At 39.2% G+C, this 23,500-nt stretch overlaps 2 protein-coding genes across 2 annotated transcripts; both read right to left on the bottom strand.

Moving 5' to 3' along the window:
* Window positions 1-1,344: 1,344 nt before the first annotated feature.
* LOC131957008 (uncharacterized) lies at window positions 1,345-5,943 on the bottom strand. The gene is made up of 5 exons (XM_059321700.1): window positions 5,817-5,943; window positions 5,226-5,390; window positions 3,820-4,000; window positions 2,699-2,875; window positions 1,345-1,540 (listed from the first exon to the last, which is right to left on the bottom strand). Exons 1-5 carry the CDS (start codon window positions 5,941-5,943, stop codon window positions 1,345-1,347), a joined length of 846 nt encoding a protein of 281 aa, XP_059177683.1.
* Window positions 5,944-9,567: 3,624 nt separating this feature from the next.
* LOC131957009 (uncharacterized) lies at window positions 9,568-12,715 on the bottom strand. Its single transcript, XM_059321701.1, has 3 exons — window positions 12,501-12,715; window positions 10,245-10,421; window positions 9,568-9,790 (listed from the first exon to the last, which is right to left on the bottom strand). The coding sequence occupies exons 1-3, from the start codon at window positions 12,713-12,715 to the stop codon at window positions 9,568-9,570; spliced, it is 615 nt and encodes a 204-aa protein (XP_059177684.1).
* Between the last annotated feature and the right edge of the window lie 10,785 nt (window positions 12,716-23,500).

The raw sequence follows: 23,500 nt of genomic DNA on the forward strand, positions 1-23,500 counted from the left end.
TTGGAGGTGGTACCTGCTGTGGAATCGGGCTATAGAAATATACACATTTGCGAGGAAACCACTCGTTTTTCGAGAAAATATTTTTTTGTCGAGAAAGTTCTTAGATTATGTTGCTTTATGAGAATATAATATACTAGTAAAAAATTAAAGAATAAAAGTATCCCGTCCAGTTACCTGCAATCGATCAAAAGTTGAAAGAAATCTACTTACAGGATCTTAATACTTATAAATTAATTTAGAAACCGGAACTAGGATAAAGTACACTTAATAATTATACCTGAATTTAGAAACTGGAACTAAGGTAAAGTACACTTTCCGAATATCGGAGGTTTTCTAAAAAATTAAAAGCAACATAATTATACAATTGTATACGTATGTATGAAATTTTGTCGACCTAACTAAAACGGTAGTTAAGTTGTCGGTTTTTGAGAAGTGGAGTAAGTACCACTTCCAGTTAACAGAAATCTCTTAAAACTTCATTGCATATAATGATGTGTGAAATTTCGTCAACCTAAATAAAGCGGTATTTCAGTTCTTGTGTTCACATATACACATAAAAACGCACATGCAGACATACATACAGACACGTTTGCAAAAATGAGTTTTTCCAAATTAGTAGGATGTAAAGCGCCAAGAAGTCGATTTCAATTTTTTTCTACGATTACAATACCTCCTCCTATACCAGAAAAAAGAAATTACAAATGCCTACTTCCCATTTATAAAGTCAAATATTGTTAAGGGAAATAACCTAAAATTAATTTCTTTGAAAAGGCTCTCAAATATAATGGTATTTAATTGTCACATAAATAAAATACTGGCCGTTAATTTTTTTAAAAGCTTAATAGATATGTATAATTATATAATAATATGTATAGATGTGTGTTTTATAACTTTTAGTTTAGTAGATTTGTTTTTAAATGTTAAAATAGAAAACTTTAAACTATGGTAAACACAAAATTTATAAATAATTGAAAGTTTAATCTATAACGATTGGTAGTAATAGAATAGGCCAAGAAATTCTCGTTCTTCTAATATTACTTTTGTCTGGTTTAAATAATAAACACCTGCACCAACGTCACGTTCACTACCATGGGTGGTATTAAAGCCATTAATAAGCCAAGGCATTCCGACACTGTAAGTTCCAAAAACAGAAAAGAATTAAATATCTCACTGTCGCTATGATAGGTAGATGATATAAAATGTTCCGTAAAAAGACGACAAAGAAAATGTAGCAATATTAAAATGTGTTTGTGTTTTTATTTAGAAAAAAATCAATAATCAATGTCATGTGTACAACGTGTCGGAAGGGGATACAAGTCATGTGTGATGACGCCTAACTTTTATTTAGCACATTTCGCGGTTCGCGATATCCTGCAGTAAATCAGCCACACGCATCCTGTCCACTGTGCCGTCTGCTAGTCTGGGGATGTCGTCTGCGAACCACACGTGCGTGACGTGGAACACCGACTCACGGTCAGCAAAAACAAACTGTGCGATCGTTTGGTTGATCTGGTCTTTAGTGACGTGGGAGTTGTCTTTCCTGTTGGTGAGTTAACGTTCTTTGAACATTTGTATCACAGAGAAAACGTGAGAGATTTGGGTGAGTAAAAGGAGGACCGAGTGGTCAAACGGTAGAACAAAACAGTTACTAATCCGAAAGTCTCGAGTTCGGTTCAGGGACTAAACTTCTTATAAATTCCATGAGACCACCCAGCTCTGATGGGTATACCTGATTTGTATTGGGTAATGTAAAAGTGGCTAAACATATTGCATATCACAAAATCCCTTTATATGACGAGAATTGATAAACAAATCAGCTTCTGGTTCGAGAGGGGTACCGAGCTTCATTATTTTTATTCAAGCTAAAAATAAGCGAAGTAAATCTCATGATCATAGAGCTTATACTTGTTTATATAATAACTAAATAAACTTGTATAAATAAATAAGTAAAGATCAGGGAGTTATACGTGGTATATATGTTATAAATTCTCATTAACAAAACATGCAATAAAGTGGAGATGAAATTTTAAAATCTAGTATGCAATTGTATGGACTTTACTTCAACTTGAGTTACATGTATGTTCAATTCAGCGGTATGTAACGATGGTGGACTTTGTACAATAAGTAAATATATAGATGTGCAGTATACCACACAAAGACAATGTGGTGTAACAAAGTGTTTACAGTACACCAGACAAAGACTATGAGATGTAACAAAGTGTTTACAGCCAAGGCGTATCGAGGGGGGGGGGGGGGGGGGCGGGGTGTGCGGACCGCACCGGGTGACACCATTTAGGGAGGTGACACCAAGGCAAAAAGTTGCAAAATATATTATAGAGAAAAATGATAATTCAACTAAATTAAGTGATTAATTCGAGTGTTAAATAGTCTTTTAAGAGGTGCAAATCGAAAGTTTGAGGGGGGGGGGGTGCAAATCGAAAATTGAAAGTTTGTCCCCGCGAAGGGTCGCTACGCCTCTGGGGGGTGACACCATTAAGTGCTGCACCGGGTGATACCGGCCTCGCAACGCCAGTGGTTTACATTACATCACACAAAGACGATGCAGTGTAACGAAATGTTTACATTACACAAAGATGATATGGGGTGACAAATATTAACAGCACACAAAGACGATGTAGTGTAACAAAGTGTTTACAGTACACCGCACAAAGACGATGTAGTGTAACAACGTGTTTACCGTACGACACACGCCCCCACAGCATGAAACAAGACGTCATCCAACACGGGCACCACCACGACTTGCTGGACTGCCGGATGGGCTGCGATCATCTCTTCCAGCCATGCCGGATACAGCATGTACTCGCCGTGTAGGATGATGGAATCGATTCTACCTCCAACAAACAGGTGACCAGTGCTGGGACATACAATAGGAAGAACAGGACTACTGTTAAAGATATTTTGCTTCGGCCCAAGGCTTGTTCAATGATATCATATCAAGGCCCCCACCCCACTTACCTACCACCACCACCACACTCACCTACCGCCCTCACCACCAGTTACCAACAGCCCCTACCCCAACTACCTCGCATCCCCACCCCTTTCACTAACCGTCCTGAAACCCCACTCATCTACCATCCGCCACCCCCTTACCGTGGCCCACCCATACCGTCCCCACCATACCCCTACCGCCCCCACCCCACTCACCTACCGCCCCCCACCCCTGACCTACCATAACTGACACCAATTACCTACCGTCCCCCACCCTATACTATTCCACACACCTATCGTCCCCCACCCTATTCTATTCCCCACCCCCCACACCTATCGTCCCCCACCCTATCCTATTCCCCACCCCACATACCTACCGTCCCCCACCCTATCCTATTCCCCACCCCACATACCTACCGTCCCCCACCCTATCCTATTCCCCACCCCACACACCTACCGTCCCCCACCCTATACTATTCCACACACCTACCGTCCCCCACCCTATCCTATTCCCCACCCCACACACCTATCGTCCCCCACCCTATGCTATTCCCCACCCCACATACCTACCGTCCCCCATCCTATGCTATTTCCCACCCCACATACCTACCGTCCCCCATCCTATGCTATTCCCCACCCCACACACCTAACGTCCCGCACCCTACCTTTTTTTTACCCTGATCACCTACCGTTTCCATCACCCCCCCCCCTCTTAACGTTCCCCACCCAATTCATCGAACCTTCCACCACCCCCTACCATCCCCACCCCTCTCAACTACCGTCCCCAACCTCAAACACCTACCGTCCCCCGCAACCGACCTTCCACACCCCGTCCGCCACCCCAACCCTACGGTCCCCCACCCCACTCACCTTTTATCAACATAACCAACATCATTCGTCATATACCACAAATCTTTATCAAATTTTTCCGCCGTCCTTTCCGGATCACAAGGATAACCCCGGAACATACCGCGGCTTTTCACCAGTACTCTCCCCTTCTCCCCCATCTTGACGTCTCGCCAGTTCTCGTCCACAAGTCTCATCTGCACACCTACGATTGTTAATAAAGGGACGCAATCCTTATTATGAATTACTCTCACTTCCGAGTTATTGGAAAATAAGACGCATTGTGAACAATGTTAAGACAAGTGAGGCAGATGAAGTAGAGTTAATCTATTTCAATGACCTCGGCATACAAGAAGATAAATTGGGCAGCACTTTGCCAAGCCGCCTTTGTTTTCCTAACGAAAGTTAGGTACCCATCAGAGTTAAGTGGACACAAGCACATTTACTGATTTGAGCCCGGATTTGAACTTGAGACTTTAAAGTTTAGCAGTGTAGTTCTCAACCGATAGGTCACGCCATCCACAAAACTCACATGGTATAACTACACACAGACCACACCCACCTGGTAGAACCTACACACAGACCACACCCACCTGGTAGAACCCACCCACAGGCCACGCCCACCTGGTATAACCCACACACAGATCACACCCACCTGGTAGAACACACACACAGACCACACCTACCTGATAGAACCTACACACAGACCACACCCACCTGGTAAAACCTACACATAGATCTGGCCCCAGTGTTAAGACCCACACACAGACCACACCCACCTGGTAGAACCCACACACAGACCACACCCACCTGGTAGAACCCACACACAGGCTACACCCACCTGGTAGAACCTACACACAGGCCACACCCACCCGGTTGAACCACCATACAGACCACGAACACCTTGTAGAACCGCCCCACAGGCCACACCCACCTGGTAGAACCCACCCACATACCACACCCACCTGGTAGAATCCACACACAGACCACACCCACCTGATAGAACCGCCCCATAGACCACACCCACCTGGTAGAACCCACACACAGACCACACCCACCTGGTAGAACCCACACACAGGCTACACCCACCTGGTAGAACCTACACACAGGCCACACCCACCCGGTTGAACCACCATACAGACCACGAACACCTTGTAGAACCGCCCCACAGGCCACACCCACCTGGTAGAACCCACCCACATACCACACCCACCTGGTAGAATCCACACACAGACCACACCCACCTGATAGAACCGCCCCATAGACCACACCCACCTGGTAGAACACACACACAGACCACACCTACCTGATAGAACCTACACACAGACCACACCCACCTGGTAAAACCTACACATAGATCTGGCCCCAGTGTTAAGACCCACACACAGACCACACCCACCTGGTAGAACACACCCACATACCACACCCACCTGGTAGAACCAAGCCATTATCGAAGTCCTGGTACTGATCGATCTGATCAGCCGATAAGTTCAAGGCACTGATCATGCCGGTCTCGTGACTCCCGTAGCCGACACTGAAGGACCTGGCGAATTTCCTGACAGAGTTCAACATTGCCCTAGTCACTGGCATACCGGCTGGTCATGGAGAGATGAGACACAGGTCACCTTTCTGTTAGTCGTAGGCTACACTATAAATATTGCTAAGGATGATTGATAACTGTTTGGTTAGATTTGAGTTTAGTCTTCTTTGCTCGCACATGGTATAATCCATTTCAATCGTTTGATTTTTAATTAGATTTATAATCAGAGTTTATCTAGTTTTCGGATTTATTTTTTTTTTATAATGTCATAAAAGATGACACAGGGATGAGCGGGGGTAAAGTCTGTGGCTTGATTTAGTGTATTTATGGATGTAACTGTGGATTCTGCGTCAGGTATTCTAAATTTTAAAGCTAATTTCTGTAAGAATGCCAATAGTCGAACTTAGGGTTTAGTAGGTTTTAACGTTAACTTGATGTATTTCACCTAAAAGAGGAAATAATTCCAGAAGAATCCTCTGACCTATGAACAGGTGATCGAGGGGTGGCTCCTGTACCCCCGGGTCCATATACCTCAGCATCTCCACCACGTAGACGGGCTGTATGTCCGCGTGTTTTACGTCCTCTGTTGCTATGATACTGCACAGCATTCGCGGATAATCTACATGTAGGGGAAGTAACTCAATGAAAAAAAATATTCACAAGATTCGAAGTTTAAAACTGTGATTGTAAATTTAAATTTTTTCTCGTATACGAAATATAGAGCAAGTATGGTAATCGTGCAAAAAAATCGAGATTTAAAAAAATCTCGAAGTTTTACACCTCCCTGATTCGGAAAAAACATAGTTTTGCAATTTTGTCCATGAGTCTGTGTGTGTATGTGTGTCTGTGAACACGATAACTTGAATACCGTTACAAGTAGTTTTAAATATAGTTTAATGTGGCATATTAATATAGAATGGATTCTAATTTAAGATTAACTAAACCTTAGTTAATTTTAATATTAAGTAAACTTATTTTAGGGTAAGATTTTCCATAGAGATTTTCATAACACGGGGAAACTCAACCTGCAGGTTGCTCTACCCGTATGGTACTTTGCCCTATAGTAACCACTTACCGTGAACGGTACGCCACAGGTCCGGTATTACCCTCGTCACTCCGTACAGGAAGTCACGTGGTAGACTAGTCAACCAGAACCACGGGTTGATGTACATAAACTTTGTGTGTGGGACCTGGGTAATACTGTTCACTGCAAGAAATAGGTACAACATATTCATACATATATATATATATATATATATATATATATATATATATATATATATATATATATATATATATATAGGGCCTATATTTTTGCTAGATGTTATTTTTAGTATTAGAGCATGGAGCGAAATATGTCCTTTTAATACTATGATTTGGAAATGATACAATAATTAAAGGTAGATAGCTCATAAATCTCTATCCGATTGAGCGCATTTCCATGAGTTATCTCCATTACTTTGAGAAACTCGCTGGGCCAAGATACAATACTTAAAGGTAGATAACTCACATATCTCCATCTGACTGAGCGCATTTCCATGAGTTATCTCCGTTAGTTTGAGAAACTCGCTGGGCGACCCAGTGGTCATGTGAACGAACGCTACCATCTCCGAGTTGATGCCGTCGTACACATATTCATCAGGCGACGCCCTCAGCAACTCAACAAACGACAGCTGCCTTAGGTCTACCAGAAAGGTTGTGTTAGATGTTGGGTATAAGTAATAAGTTAAAAGTTATGGATGAATGTAAACATGTATTTAACGAATTTACCTGACTACAACGTTAAGGAAACAGAGATGGGTACAACATGGAGTATACATGTAGGTTTCAAATATAAGGGTATATTATTTTTGAAGGTATTTTTTGAAATTACGATTTAATATTTTCTACTGTAAGCAGGCGATAGAGACATGGGACATGATCAAACTACAATCTTTTATATCTTTAAATATCTGCCTAGGGGAAATACAATTTATATAATTTATAACAATTCATAATAAATGATTTGATAAAGTACATAACATAACAGTATAATAAAGGACAGAATAAATGCATACATTAACCCATATTCTGCTAGCGTCCCACTTATGGGACGCTTGCAAAAAAAATTGCTAAAATTTATTAAAAACTAGTTAAAACACAAATTATGTTTCATTGTATTTAAAAATGGCTAGACTATTGAATTTGTGTGTGTTTTGTGAAAAAAAATAATTTAGAAAAATGTTATAGAGCCGGATTTGCAGGACTTGTCAAAATGGCGGAAAAAAGAAAACATGCGCACAGGAAAATGCATATCTTCTAAAATATTAACATTTTAAGTGCAAAATACATTTGAAACTTGTAGCAGTACCATATTTCTATCTGATAAAAATTTAAGAATAACAATTTTTTTTTACTACTTGGTTATATCAAGTGTACAACAAGCGTCCCATAAGTGGGACGCTAGCAACGAAAGGCCCCATGTAGATTGTTACACAAACGTCACATTTATTGGACACTAGCGAGAAACACAGATGCAAATATTCATGTTAAATGGTTATTTATGGTGAAACAATTGTTGACTTTGTTAACTGCTGACTTTGGGGTGTTAAGTAGTATTTATAGATATTTAATTATGACCTTGAGCTATATTTTCTTATATATTATTGTATTTAAAAAATTGCAAATATTGAAAAACTTACATTTTATTTTTAAGTTTTCAGAATAACACTTATTGAAGTATTTAATACCATTGAATACAAACTAATTTAGTATTGCTGTAAATTTACTAGCGCGTGATATTAAAATTATAACAAAACAGAATAATAACAATGGCCACGATTTAGGTGAAATGATTCAGTCATGGGGGTTGGTTAACTCTCTTCATATAAGAGAGCTTAAGCTACATATAGCAGAAATGTGAATTAGCTGTGTACGGTTGTCATGCCCCAATAATATTTCCCTCCAAAGGTTCCCGATACCAGTTTTACTTTGTTAACTTTTTAAGGAGATTCCTGGTGTTAGATTGGGAGCTGTTCGCATAGTGAGGTGCATACATGGATGAGAGCCATGAACACTCAATACAAGCCCCCAGAGACGGATCTGTGCCCTAGAAATAAGATGTCTGATGCAGTGGCGTAGCTAGGATTTTTGGGCCCCTATGCAAAAAGTGTTAGTGGGCCCCTCAGAGGCGTAGCGACCCTTCCCGGCGACCGGGGACAAACTTTCGATTTGCACACCCCCTCCCCCAGACTTTCGATTTGCATCCCCCCCTTAGACTTTCGATTTGCACACCCCCACCCCTCAGACTTCCTAATGTACGCCTGTGAGGGGGGGGGGAATAGCGAGGGTAACAAAAGAGAAGATGGCTGGATGACATCTGGAACGACCGGATCATCTTTTGCAAATTCACTGAGGGCAGAGTTTCTTTCAGGCATCATTTCGGAGGAGGGGGGGGGGGCTCTGCCCCCAGAACAAAATAGAATTTATATACAAAACATACTTTTACCAATGTCCACCCTTCCCCTGAAATTTAATTCCCCACCCCTGAAAATATCAAGTACTCCCCCCAAAAAAATCAATTATTTATATTTAATTATATTACAGTTTCGATGAATAATAACAATATTTTTGATCATGTGTGTATAATTAGATGTACTAGTCACAGCTTTACTTATTTCCAAGTGTTGTTCACTTTGATGGATGCTAGATTGAAAGAAAACTAGACTTTTGAACATAATTTCTCCATTTTAGACCATGGTATGGCTAACCCAATTGATCATTATCAGTATTATTTGCTGTCCTAAACAATGTAATCATTGGTCTAACAATACAAAATCAGTATACAGCTTAATTTTCGCGTGATTAGCCATATTTCGTGATAAATGATTTTATGTTTCAATAAATGTACATGGGGCCGTTCGTTGCTAGCGTCCCATTTATGGGACGTTTTTTTAAAAATCGATATTTAAAAAAGTATTGATTTTTAAAAAAAATCCATAGTCATTCCTTCATTCAGTGCCCAAAAGCTTAACCATATCAAAAAATTTAAAAAATTTGAGACCTTGGGATAATATGGGTTAAGAAAATCAGAAAATAATATTACCAGAGACAATGAATTGAGAAAAAGAGCGAGACTCGAAAACATATGGCGCAGAGATATAGAACGAAGCGTAAATATTAGAGTAAAGAGTTGAAAGAAATGGGAAAAATTAAAGGACAGAAACGCATGGAAAAATGTAAATAGCCTATTCTCAATTGGGAGTTGAAAAGGTGATGAGGAAGAAGCAACAACCGAGGGACGCTAATATACCTGACCGACGAACCAACAACATCCGCTTTAAATGGGGCAGCACTTTCAGATCAAGGTCAGCCCACGGAGTTGTTTCGTCGCTGGGGATTGTGGTATAGGGAGACAGGAAGTTGAGGACATTGTCCCACGCGGCGTCCCTGACAACCACCAGGCGAGCTTTGGTTCTGTCAAGGGAAATAACTATTGAAGAAAGTTATTATTTCCTTTATTAATTTGTAAATTAAAGTAAAGCAAGTATTTATAAAACAGTGTAGCTTATAATTAACAACACTAATAAAGTGGATGGGGGTCAGTGTGGTTGTTCGTTCTGGACCATAATATTATTTAATTGTATGTTATAGGACTTTTTTATCTGCCGTGTTAAAATGGATAGTTAAAGAGGTTCAAAGACTAGGACACATTGTCACAATTTGATCCTTCGACAATTAATAACAGATAGGGAAATTTTATTTAAGTGAGTTCACTTTCAGTGTACAGTGTTCACCTCTGAAGGCAGATATGAAAGTACGTTAATAATTTTTTTTAAGTTAACTTCGGCAAAAAAGTAATATAGGATTAATGTTTTGTGTTAGGGTTTACCTTTAATGTTGAGTGTTAATGTTCAACAAATACACATACCTGGCCATGACGTGAGTGAAGCCACTTCCGTTTTTAAAAGAAAGGTCAAGGTTGACGGGGGCGGCGCCAGCGAACATGATGCCGAAGGTGACGACGGCCGCCTCCGGTGATACGGGCAGGGTGGACGCCACGTAGTCGCCGGGTAGGACGCCCTCCTGTTTCAACACGTAGGCAAACCTGCAACAGGGAGTCTACGTCTTTAGGTCATCACACGACTACAGTGGCGTAGCCAAGGGGGGAGTGGAGAGTCAAAGGTTTGACCACCCCCCCCCCCTCCATTTACACTTACAATGGCAGTATAACGTTAAGCTAGAGCTATTATAAACAATGAGCTACTGGGTAGCGCCAGCAGTCTAAAATTGAAAAGACTTGAAGTGGTTTGTTTACTGACCAGTGGCTATCGACTAGAGGCAGCCGTAGCTTTTACAGTACCTCGGGCAAGAGTTAGTAAAAACAAAATGGCTGCCTGGGCAAATTTATGTTATAGCAATGTTTTCAATAAATATTACACATATCTTTAATATATATATATATATATATATATATATATATATATATATATATATATATATATATATATATATATATACACGTGTTTGTGTGTGTTTGTGTGTATGTGTGTGTGTGCGTGCGTGCGTGCGTGTGTGTGTGTGTGCGTGCGTGCGTGTGTGTGTGTGTGTGTGTGCTGGCTAATACCGCATTTTTTGTTATTTGGGTGTGTGTAAAACAATTCAAATATAGGCCCCTACATGTATTTCATAACAATGCAACCATTTAAGTAAAAAAAAATGGTTCATGACACATTATTTAGTAAATGATAGCATTTCAAAACGTCATAATGACTCCCATATATCTATGACTTAACTAGAGCCAACATTAATTTGGGGGTAAGGCGGGGGGGGGGGGGGGCTATAGAGGTGTCCTACCACCCACCATTTTCCTCTCGCCCCCCTAACGGCGGTAGCGTAGCGAGGGGGGTGGGTGGGGGAGACATATGGTCCCGGGCGCCGAACTTAGGGGGCGCCAAAATGGGTTGGAAAAGTAAATTGAAAGGTTGAGGGGGGTGCAAATAGAAATCTTGACGGGGGGGGGGGGTGCAAATCGAAATTTGAGAGAGGGGGTGCAAATCGATAGTTTGAGGGGGGGGGTGCAAATCGAAAAGTTTGTTCCCGGGCGCCGGGAAGGGTCGCTACGCCTCTGCCTATCGCTAAAACCCTGTGTCAAGGCCGCCTAGTCTGAAAGTGTAAAGTCTTGAAGTGGTTTGTTTACTGCCCTATAGCTATGCAGTTGCTTGACCAGCGAAGGACCACACGCGGGCAGTCGATGATCAGCTGGGGGGAAATAATGTTGCCCACAATGGCGGATACAGGAGAGGAGGGGGAGGATGAGTGGTGGGCGGTGGGCTGTTGTTGAATGAGATTCTAGGGAGTGTGGTTGGTAGGCGGGGTGCGTGTTTTTTTTCTTTAGTGCCATTGTTCGTCTAGAGCTTTCGATCCGATTGTTTGAAAACGTTTGGGTAACATTGATGAGTAGCAAGTAACGTACGGCCCTATGTGTCTTGGGCACAAAAGGGAAAAGATGAAGTAATGTAGGAATCCGCATGTTGTATTGGAAATGATATCTTATATATCGTACAAAATGAAATCTCTTAACCCCAACTTATAGAGGGACGGCATAATCTAACGTTAGAACACAGGACTTCTCTAAAGTGTCGCGTCCCTAGGACGTGCCAGAGTCGATTCAGTTCTTATGGGTACCTGATTCAAGGTAAAGTAAAAGCAGAAGTCACAAAAACACGTGAACTTTATTGCATATTCTTAATGGTTCGTTGGATTCGGAAAAAGTAACTGTTTTTACCCCCCCCCCCCCCCCTCCCACTTCCACAAAAATTGTGACCCATGTTTTTCCAAAAGATTTGTCCTATTCTGCCCTACTGTATAACCAAAAAAAACATATGTCCTATTCTGATATTTTGACCCCTAAAACATGGGTCCTATTGTGCTCTAATATGTATTGAAAAAATAAATCTCCTATTCTGTCCTACTGTATATCCGAAACATGTGTCCTATTATGTCCTACGGTATATCCAAATAAACAAATGTCATATCATGTCCTACTGTATATCTAAATAAACATATGTCCTATCATCTCCTGCTGTATAACCAAATAAACATATGTCCTATCATGTCCTACTGTATATCCAAATAAACGTATGTCCTATCATGTCCTACTGCCCTACTGTCCTACAACCCTGACCTTGCACTCATAGTGCAGAGCTCCTCTAGTGTAATGGCCGTCCTGACCATGTCCTCGTCGTACGACACTATGGCCTCGATCAAAGGGTTCCTACGACTCTCTTCCCTTAGTCTGGATACGACATCCCTACTGATGGATACGACATCTTTTCCAGTGGATACGACATCCCTACTACTGGATACGACATCTTTTCCAGTGGATATATCATCCATCATGTCGGCGACACGTTCTCACGCACAGACATTCAACTGAAAGGGAAATTTCAATTTGTAACATAATTTTGAAATGATACTAGATCTAGATGTAGTTTTAATACTCAGTCTTTCAAGGGATTTTTAATGAAGAAGAAAAGGCAAAACTATACAAAATATAATTTCATTTATTGTGTACGTGAGTGTGTATGGGTGGGGGGGGATACTTAAAAATAACTAACATTTTATGTTGAATAATAGAAAAAAGCAACACAAAATAAATAATAAAGAACGGCAATTTAAGTTAAGGCATGCTCTATTTAACTGAAAATCATGATATGAGCATGGTGTTCATAAATTAGAATTAGTAGATTCTACATAGTTTGATGAAAAGCTTAAAAATTAAAAAAAAAATCAAATATTAAAAAAAAACAGAATATCTCATATATTTTATTTTAGTAACCGAATTAATAAAACTTAACTTACAAAACTTAACTTACTACTAAGTAGTCTACAATCAATAGACAACGTAAATAAAATTTAAAAAATTGAGAAATAAACTAAATTCAGGAACTACACTGATCTATCAATACAAACCTAATCACCAACTCAATCCTACAACGAAAAGCACGATAGGCAGACTAAGTTCCTTGATGGACAAAGTGTTCGTGTCCGTTATTGACCGACCGATGGTGTTAATGGCTCACCTCAGGTGTGAAGTACTCACGGCACATGTGTGAATTGTGAGACCGCCCAGGTGTGAATGGTGAGACCCTCTAGGTATGAATGGTGAGACCCTCTAGGTATGAATGGTAAGACCCTATAGGTGTAAATGGTCAGACGGTCTAGGTGTAAATGACGCGATCACATTTCTCCTACCCGTTAGTTGAATATTGATTGGACTAAATGACTGTAAACATTCCGTGAGTATCGCTCACCCGACTTATCGAATGTCGCTACTAATTAATCTTAGCATTTTACTTTTTTTTTAAACTGACTACATTAGCTTTTAAATGAATTTTTAATGACTAATTTAATGTTTAATTAGATTAAAAGTTAGCTATAAGTTTTATTTTAGCGACTTCTTTATTTTTATAGTGTGACTTATTTTCTTTGTGTTTTTTTTCTGTCACATTGTTGCTGTGAATTGTTATATTCCATTAATCATGTTTCATGCGAGTACTTAAACGAAATGATATATCACGGCCATATGATGAAAGTCTAGCTAAGGACGGCCACTTGATGCAAATCTCGCAATGGACGGCCATGTAATGTAAGTATCGTCATGGACGGCCACATGGTGCGAATCACTCTATAGACGGCCAGACCTGTGAAATAGTCTCAGATACTCTCCCCTCTGATGTACGTGAGGCGTGAGTGAATCATCACGGGCGTGCAGCGAGCTCGTCTTTGTTCTCAGCGTCGCTTATCTGCGGCACTTGCCGAGCTGGGTGTCAAGTGCCAGAGTTCCAGGCGAGTTCCAGAGAACACTTTACGTATGGTATCAGTACAGACAAGACACGTTCTTAAGTTACCAAATGATTATTTTTTTTTTTAAAGATGCAGTGTTTATTTTTTGCACATGGAATGAAATTCACACAAATTTAAGAAATTAGCGTATGTGAATTCGGCATATTAAAATTAAAATATACGTTTGGGTATCTAGGTAGTTGCATATAGCTAGATCTTCCAACGTGGTTAGGTTAGCCACAGGTTGGTGATGTTAGCCACATAGTGGTGATGTTAGCCAGTGGTAATGTTAGCCGCACAGTGGTGATGTTAGCCAGTGGTGATGTTAGCCACATTGGTGATGTTAGCCACAGAAAGGGGATGATAGCCACAGAGTAATGTTAGCCAAAGAGTGGGGATGTTAGCCACAGAGTGGTGATGTTAGCCACAGTGGGGATGTTAACCACATAGTGGGGATGTTAACCACATAGTGGGGATGTTAGCCAATAAGTGATGATGTTAGCCACATTGGTGATGTAATCCACATAGTTGATGTTAGCCACAGTGGTTATGTTAGAAACATAGTGGTGATGTTAGCCACAGAGTGGCTTATTTTAAGCCCCCCCCCCCCCACGTAGGTTCATCGTGACGGTCAACATTACCCACCCCCCCCCCACACACACACACACAGACTCCTGGCGTGCGCACATCATTTACACACGAACCCTTCACATTTCTAAAATTAAGTCGTGGACAGTTGACACATCAACTACTCTAGACACACGATTCATAATCCCACTTTACCCCGACCCTCATTCTCAAATATCCCCCTCCTCCCATCCCCACCCCACCCCCTGCTGTCTAGTCCTGTACCAAAAGCACATCTCAGTTCACTGACCTAGTATCGAGACAGCGATATATGTTTGTCGTCCGACATGCGTTTGTCGTGCGACATGCGTTTGTCGTGCGACATGCGTTTGTCCTGCGTTTAAGTTTCACCAACCTGACGCACATAATTCATGCCGGTGGACAAAACAATGACGCTGAAATGATGACACGCACATGATGTATTAGCTTGGAGAGTTTCCCATGTATGCGCACGACAGCTTAAAAAGGTCATGTTAGAAAGCATCATGTTGAACATAATTGCTGTTTTATTAAACGCTGTTAGGCCACAGTGAATGTCTGTTTGTGGCATACATTAAAACATAATTTTTTTTATCAACTTTTAGTGCAGTGGTACCGATTTAAATTTTCAGATTAGTTCTTATCCGATGACATTGCAAAAATATCTGATTTTAATTATACTAGATATCAAATTATACATTACAAATTAAGTAAGAAATTTATATAATGAATAACAGAACGAGAGAAAACAAGATAAATACTAGCGACCATTTGATCACCCAGATATATTGTTGTCAGCTGATATCGACTTCATTAAAACTGTTGAAATCAGAAAAAAATCATTGTTTCTTAAACATTAATATTATTTGACTAAGTAGGGACTATATTAATTTTTAAAAAATATCCCAGAATCACTATAAAAGTAGAATATTCATAATCACTCAAAAATTAAAAGAATAACTCATATATGTATATATATATATACATATATATATATATATATATATATATATATATATATATATATATATATATATATATATATATATATATATATATATGGGTACTACCTCTTATGTGTATATGACAAGTATATGTACATATGCGTATCTATCTGTTTATAAATATATTTCTTTTTACATTTAAATTTTTTTTTGTATCTTTTTTTTTTCGCATTAGACACGTAATTTATAGCGTCAGTTGTGTGTTCGCTTTAGTATTACAGTTTTCATCATCGGCTTGTAAGGACTGATACAGATTTACAAAAGTAATATTTCTTTCTTACTTGTAGCCTACTTGCATTCATTTAAGATGGTTTACTTATACATAGATCTAATACAAAACGTCTAAATACAAATAAAAATTAAAATTAAAAACCAACCTGAAACTGAAAATGCAAATGTGTTATTAAATGATGATTCAAGGGATTTATCATTCCTAAGCTAAACACGCCTTCTTATTAACGAAACTAAGGTAAAAAAATTTTATTTATAGAAATAAAGTATTTTTTTTTTTATTGTTGATGGTTCGCTGTGTAGATTTAACTACATTGGTAATTCTAAAATCTATAAAACATAATAATAAGACAAAGAATTATAAATTAATAAAATAGTTATAATTTAATATTTAGTAAGTTTTATATTAGTTTATTTTTATTTTGTTTTATCTCAATTTAATAATTGTTGTAGTAAAATATGTATTAGTTGCTTCCCTTTTTCATAAAATCCTATAATGGTATGTAACCTGGTGAAATTAATATTTAATGTGAAAAAAAAACACATATTCTCCAACATTGTCATGGTAATCACAGCTAATTACTATTTGATATTTTAAATATGCATTGTGCCACGAGCATCTATATTTCAGGCATGCAGCTTTAATTAACATAAATGTATTTCATAATTATGCCTTTAATTTCGATAGCTTGCTTATTATTTCATTGACTTGTTATTGTTGTTATGGTTTCACATGGCTTTTCGTTAAAACACTGACAGCAATGCCTGGGTGGTTGCCGGCTGCCGGGTGGTTGCCGGTAAGTTGTCGGGTGGTTGTCGGCAGGTAGCCGGGCAGTTGTAGGGAGGTAGCCGGGTGGTTGTCGGGAGGTTGTCGGCAGGTAGCCGGGCGGTTGTAGGGAGGTAGCCGGGTGGTTGTCGGGAGGTTGTCGGCAGGTAGCCGGGCGGTTGTAGGGAGGTAGCCGGGTGGTTGTCGGGAGGTTGTCGGCAGGTAGCCGGGCGGTTGTAGGGAGGTAGCCGGGTGGTTGCCGGTAAGTTGTCGGGTGGTTGTCGGCAGGTAGCCGGGCGGTTGTAGGGAGGTAGCCGGGTGGTTGTCGGGAGGTTGTCGGCAGGTAGCCGGGCGGTTGTCGGCAGGTAGCCGGGTGGTTGCCGGTAAGTTGTCGGGTGTTTGTCGGCAGGTAGCCGGGCGGTTGTAGGGAGGTAGCCGGGTGGTTGTCGGGAGGTTGTCAAGTGGTTGTCGGCAGGTAGCCGGGCGGTTGTCGGCAGGTAGCCGGAAAGACACAAAGCCGTTTGTCCGATGACAGTTATACAGAATTGATATGTGCGCGAACTGGACAAATTCCCGAATGGACATTTGTCAATATGGGACAATCGCCCAAACGGACGTTTGTCATAAAAGGACAAATTCCAAAATGGACTTTTTTTATAATAGGACAATACTCGAATGGACTTTAGCACACATGCTACAAGACCCCCCCCCCCCCAAAAAAAAAACCAGTTACCGAATAACAATTAATAAAATGAGTTTAGTTAACAATCAGAAATTTCGTGCTGAAAAATATTATTTTACACCAAATTAATTTCTCCGAGCGACTTCTCGTTATGTTTTATTTAGTAAGGGAAACAACTTAAAGCCTTTTTCCAAAACACTATTAAAACACAGTAAAAATCAATTAGTAATAAAATTAATAAGAATACTTTCCAACAATTATTAGTTTATAAAACAATAGTATAAAGTATTGTAAAATCTTTGTCTTATTGTCATATTTTTGAAATTCAAATATTGTCATTATAGTCTATTATGATTCTCGAAGCAATAGCGTTATAAAATATTTTATTTATAAAACAGTTGAAAGCCTTGAAAATTAGCGTTGTTTGAGAATGTCTTTGATGCTGTGTTAAATCTATCAAATATATTATTATTACTGATTTAAATGTTTAATACAATTGTATTAATTAAAAAAAAAACAAAAAAAAAACTAAGGACTGTATAGATATAGGTGTTTGCTTTGATGTGTCTCATTGTAATAACATAACTTTTCCGATTGCCTAAAATTTGTATCATTTTAAATCTCGGTAATCCCAATTTTTTTCAGCTCAACTGAAATTCCCCCCCCCCCCCCCCCCTTCGTCCTCTCAGCCCACCACGCCGAGAAAAAAGAATCCCTTGAATCATCATTTAATTACACATTTGCATTTTCAGTTTCAGGTTGTTTTTTTTTTTTAATTTAAAAAAAATTTTTTCTTTATATTTAGACGTTTTGTATTAGATCTATGTATAAGAAACCATGTTAAATGAATGAAAGCAGGCTACAAGTAAGAAAGAAATATTACTATTGTAAATCTGTATCAGTCCTCACAAGCCGATGATGAAAACTGTAATACTAAAGCGAACACACAACTGACGCTATAAATTACGTGTCTGAGGCAAAAAAAAAATGCAAACACGAAATGGAAGCGCAAAATCAAATTAAAAGTTCGCTTATCGATATGAAACTGATCCACAGTGATACATTATGTCTTGTTAATGATTGCTACGTCCCTTGTATTATTTATATTATGGTTGCGTCCCTTGAGTGTTCACTGTGTCATCCGCGATTTGCACCCTCCCCCCTCAAACTTTCGATTTGCACCCCCCCCCTCAAACTTTCGATTTGCACCCCCCCCCTCAAACTTTCAATTTGCAACCCCCCCTCATACTTTATATATACCAAGGGGTCTATGACCCCCCATAACCCCCCCCCCCCCCCCGCCTACGCCACTGAGTTGATGTGTACATGTTAGTCATTTAACAAAAGGTAGAGAAAGGTGTTGTCTGAGCTCGTTTATATAAGAATAAAGTAATAAGGATAATGCAAAGAACAGTGTCTATTTAAATAATGTAACACATACAAATTGATATTTCCTTCTTGTTATTAAAAGTCACAAAGTTAATAACGAAAGAATCTTCATGGTTTTGGAATCCAGTGATCGTTGTATTTTAGTCTGTACATTATGTGTTGAAACGTTGAGTAAAAATAAAAACATCCAGTAGCAGTGTTGTGTTTTTTCATACTATTTTTATATTATTTTTTTCGTTCACCTTGGAAAAAGAACCCGGATATAATCCACTATCTAGTAAAATTAAAAGCTATTGACGAAAAAATAAATATAAAACGTTTTAGAATTAAAAAAAAACATTTTTTATTATAATTAACTACTATTTTAATAACAAAAAAAAAGCGTGGGCCACAACAGTATGTATACATAATTTTCTTAAATTTTGTAAGCGTCCATAAGTGACGTCACACTCGTAGGGGGGGGGGGAGTGGGGGATCCGTAAGTTTGTGACGGAGTGTGATGAAAGGGGGGTGGGTGGAGGAGGTGTTCAGATGTTGTGACGTCACACTTTTGCATTATAAAATGTTAGAAAACGAATTTTTTCGCATTTTAGAAAACTGTTTTAATAAATTGTAATAGGAATTGATTAAAGTACTCTATGTTGACAGAGTTCAGACAAGATTTTGGAAAAAAATTATCGTAATTTAAGAAAAATTCAACTGCAGTTTTGAGGGGCTTTGTAGGCTGACGTGTGGCGTCATTTTTGGATGGGGGCGAGGGTTTGGGGGGTTGTGGCGATGTGTGACGGAGTGGAGGGGGGAGGTAAAAATCTTCCCAAAAAATCGTGACGTCATTTAAGGATGACCCCTTATGGTTTTTGTTTAGTGTACTTTTTTTGCACATACGTATTACGCTCACATCTAGAAATTGAACATCATCTGATAGACTTTGATGCTGAAAAAGCTGACGCATTATTGATCTACCTCCGCACTTTCTGCTAGTTAAACGCGAGTGCAGCGTCACTCGGGGTCAAGGTCATCCAGGTGATTGTTGTCTCGCGAGCTTTGTCAGGAGACAAAAGGTAAAGGGACGGGGATTTGCTGAGTCCTTTGTAGTCGTCGGCGGCTCAGTGGCGACAACAGATGGCTTACAGCGAGGGTTCTGCTACTGGTGTGGGTTCGCGACCCCTTAGTTTTGTAGAGATGGAGCAATGCTTTTCTTTGTCGATTTTATTTTTAACTTTTTTTTTTTTTTTTTTTCTTAGGTTTAACCCTGAGTCCACCCAGCTCTAAAGGGTACCTAACTCAAGTTAGGGAAGTAAAGGCGGTTGGGCATGGTGCTGATCACACTATTTTTTCATATGCCAGGGTCACATAAACAGGTGAACTCTACTTCACTTACACCGTGGACCGTTAGAGCCGAAAAGGTAACTTGACTTTTAACCACATAATTGGGTTTATTAAATATCGGTGTTTTGGATTAAGATAGACTATTTAAAGTAGTTGATTTGCCTTGCTGTTATTTATTTTGATCACTTTATGAACACATAACCTTAAATTATTCATTTCTAATTATTTAACCCAACCAGTCTAACAACCTATACCAACCATATTCCTTACCCAACGTTGCTAACCTAAGGTTAACCCTTATCATAAACTTATCCAATTAACGCACATGAAGACTTATAAAACTAATTAACAAATTAGGAACAAAGTTAACAACCTAAACCTATTTCAGAAATTATATTCTAATTAAGTTGCAACTTTGTTTTGATGATAAAACTAAATAACAAATTGGGCATAAGTTAACAAGATAAACCTATTTCAGAAATATTATCTTAATTAAGTTGCAGCTTTGTGGATGATAAAAAAAAATCCTATTTCAAAAAAGGTGAATTAAACATTGAATCGAAAAGATTGTTATCTGCTACTAACTGACTCAACTTCAGAAATTAAAAGTTGAGAATCGCTGCAAGAGAAATTTCTGTGAATCCCTGGAATGAAAGAGCAAATAAAACATCTTTTTAGACTTAAAGCTATTGTTTTCCAGTTTTAGCTGTTGTTGTTTTGCTTTTAGAACTATTTAAGAACTTTGGTCGAAAAAAAAACACCTTTTTTCCCCCAAGAGGTAATGATATTAATAACATCTAACAAAGTTAATGGTAAATACTTTGAATTTCAAAGCAATGTATGTTTTGTTTACTTACGCTGTAAGAGCATAAAGTAAGTACAGAAAAGGTGTCAATATTGAACTAGATCGATGATCGCTGGTTGTAACGAGTTAGTGTGTTGTCTGTTGTGTAGTGTAGCATTGAATTGCTTGACAAACAACGCGGATAGAGCTGTCTAAAAATAACTCTGACTTATGTGGTCAGAGTACTGTCCCCTTTTCAGTCTAGACGTGCTGTGGTGTTTGGGGTGGTGTTGTCGTTCTTAGTTTTTAACTCAGTGGTTCGATAAAAGCTAGATCTATAATAGAGTCGTCTGTTTCACTGTAACTTATATTCAACAATACATTTTTTTTGTTTAATGTGGTTAGATACTCTATAAGGCTACAGTAAAGAGAAAACTCAAGTTTTGTTTATCGGTGTCTTTTTTCTTAGCATATTAAATGAAACGATTGTCTGGACAGCAATTAGCCATGCCAGATACAAGCCAGGTACCCACTTAGGCTAGGTGTGCTCAGGGACCCAAATTAGACTTGAACCTGGGAATCGATCTTCAGATTTTTCGTTTAACAATGTTATGCTATTCCACTGAACCATGTAATATCATTTCAATTAGAGAAACGTCTTTAACAAGAACTGAGAGATAAAAAAAAAGTAAAGTTATCTTTTCGGACCTGAAGGTCCACGTTGCAAGTGAAGTAGAGGTCAGCTGTTTATGTGACCTCGGCATTTGAACGGATAGTGTGGTCAGCACTATGTCCAGGCAGTCTTTACTTTCCCTAACGTGAGTTAAGTAACCATCAGAACTGGGTGGACTCAGGGATTGACTTGAGCTCGGATTCGAACTCAAGACTTTCGGTTTAACAGTCTAGCACTCTATCGCTTGGCCACGCCGTTCCAAACTGAGATATTGGTAATATTAAAATGTCAAAAAAAATATGTTGACGTTTTTACATCATTAAAAAAACCTTCCGTCTTGACGTAATAAATATCAATTAAATGGAAGCCAAACGCCGTTCTAGCAACATGGGACCTGGGTTAATCTCCAATCAGTGGCGTAGCGAGGTCGGGTGGCACCCGGTGCGGCACTTAATGGTGTCACCCCACCCCCCAGAGGCGTAGCGACCCTTCCCGGGGACAAACTTTCAAATTTTCGATTTGCACCCCCCCCCCTCAAACTTCCAATTTGCACCCCCCTCAAATTTTTCTCTATATATTTTGCTATTTTTTGCCTTGGTGTCACCCCTCCCCCCCCCTGAATGGTGTCACCCGGTGCGGTCCGCACCCCCGCTCCCCTCCTCGCTACGCCTCTGTCTCCAATACATTAATTTTAGGCTCGGCTTGGGAATGTATTGGACACTGCTCACTCCAAGTTCTACACTAACACTAAAGTGGAATCATTCGGTGAAGTTTCACGCTTTGGGCTACACAATGTAGAGAGTAGAGCAGGACTTACAGTAATCGTTTTCTGTTTCATTAAATCAGTGGTGTTCTATGGTGTAGCAATGAGGGGGGGGGGGTAAATAATAAATAACGTGAGAGTTTGGGGTGTGGGGTGTTGGTAAATAATAAATGTTGGAAGTGTGAGGGTGTGTGGGTAGGGGTGATGGTGGTGGCATTTCTTCGATATTTGCGATGGAAAGAGTAGTAAAAAAAACAACTTGAACATCGATCTATTCACCATGAGGTACTCCATATGTAGGTTGTGAGTGGTATGCTATTGTTTATAGTATTCGTTTCTCATTCCGGCTTAGATATCAGCTACATTTTTTTTTAACAAGGGAAATAATCTAGGGTTAATTAATTAAAATTTAATATTACCCAAGGAGGAGGCTATAGACAAAACAAAATGTATCTAATTACATTGTAGAATACTGAAGAAAAGTAATACAAATATTTACATGAAATCAAAATTGTATTTAAGTTTTTTTTTAAATAATGAGGGTATTATATTCTGTTTATTTCCATATTAAAAAGTAACAACGTTTATGTCATAAAAATAATGATCTAAAGTTTAGATTGTTTGATAGGTTCCAAAAATTACGTTAATTTTATTTTTCTCTCTCTCACAAACACACAGACCAGGGGTCGGCAACCTGCGGCTCGCGAGCCGCATGCGGCTCTTTTGATATCAAGATGCGGCTCTCCAGCTCCTTGAACAAATACTAATAACCTAAACCAGGGGTCGGCAACCTGCGGCTCGCGAGCCGCATGCGGCTCTTTTGATGTCAGGATGCGGCTCTTCTGCTCCATGCACAAATACTCTTAAAAATATTGTTCTGCAACATTCGGCGATGAACGATATAATAATAAATATAAACAATAAACACTCGCCATTCTGTTAGAATATTTAGTTACTTCCTATTTCAATGTACGTCCTATTAAATTGTCCATCCCACATCGAAATATTCAACTTCATGGTGGATATTACAAAGAAACTAAAAGAGCTAAATGTAAAACTTGCTTGAAAAAGTTGATTGTTTCGAAAAAAAAAACTTTTTTGTTGAAGTCACA

The sequence above is a fragment of the Physella acuta genome, unplaced genomic scaffold (genome assembly GCF_028476545.2).
Source record: "Physella acuta isolate Inbredline_101_S28 unplaced genomic scaffold, ASM2847654v3 ptg001195l, whole genome shotgun sequence".
NCBI lineage: Eukaryota > Metazoa > Mollusca > Gastropoda > Physidae > Physella > Physella acuta.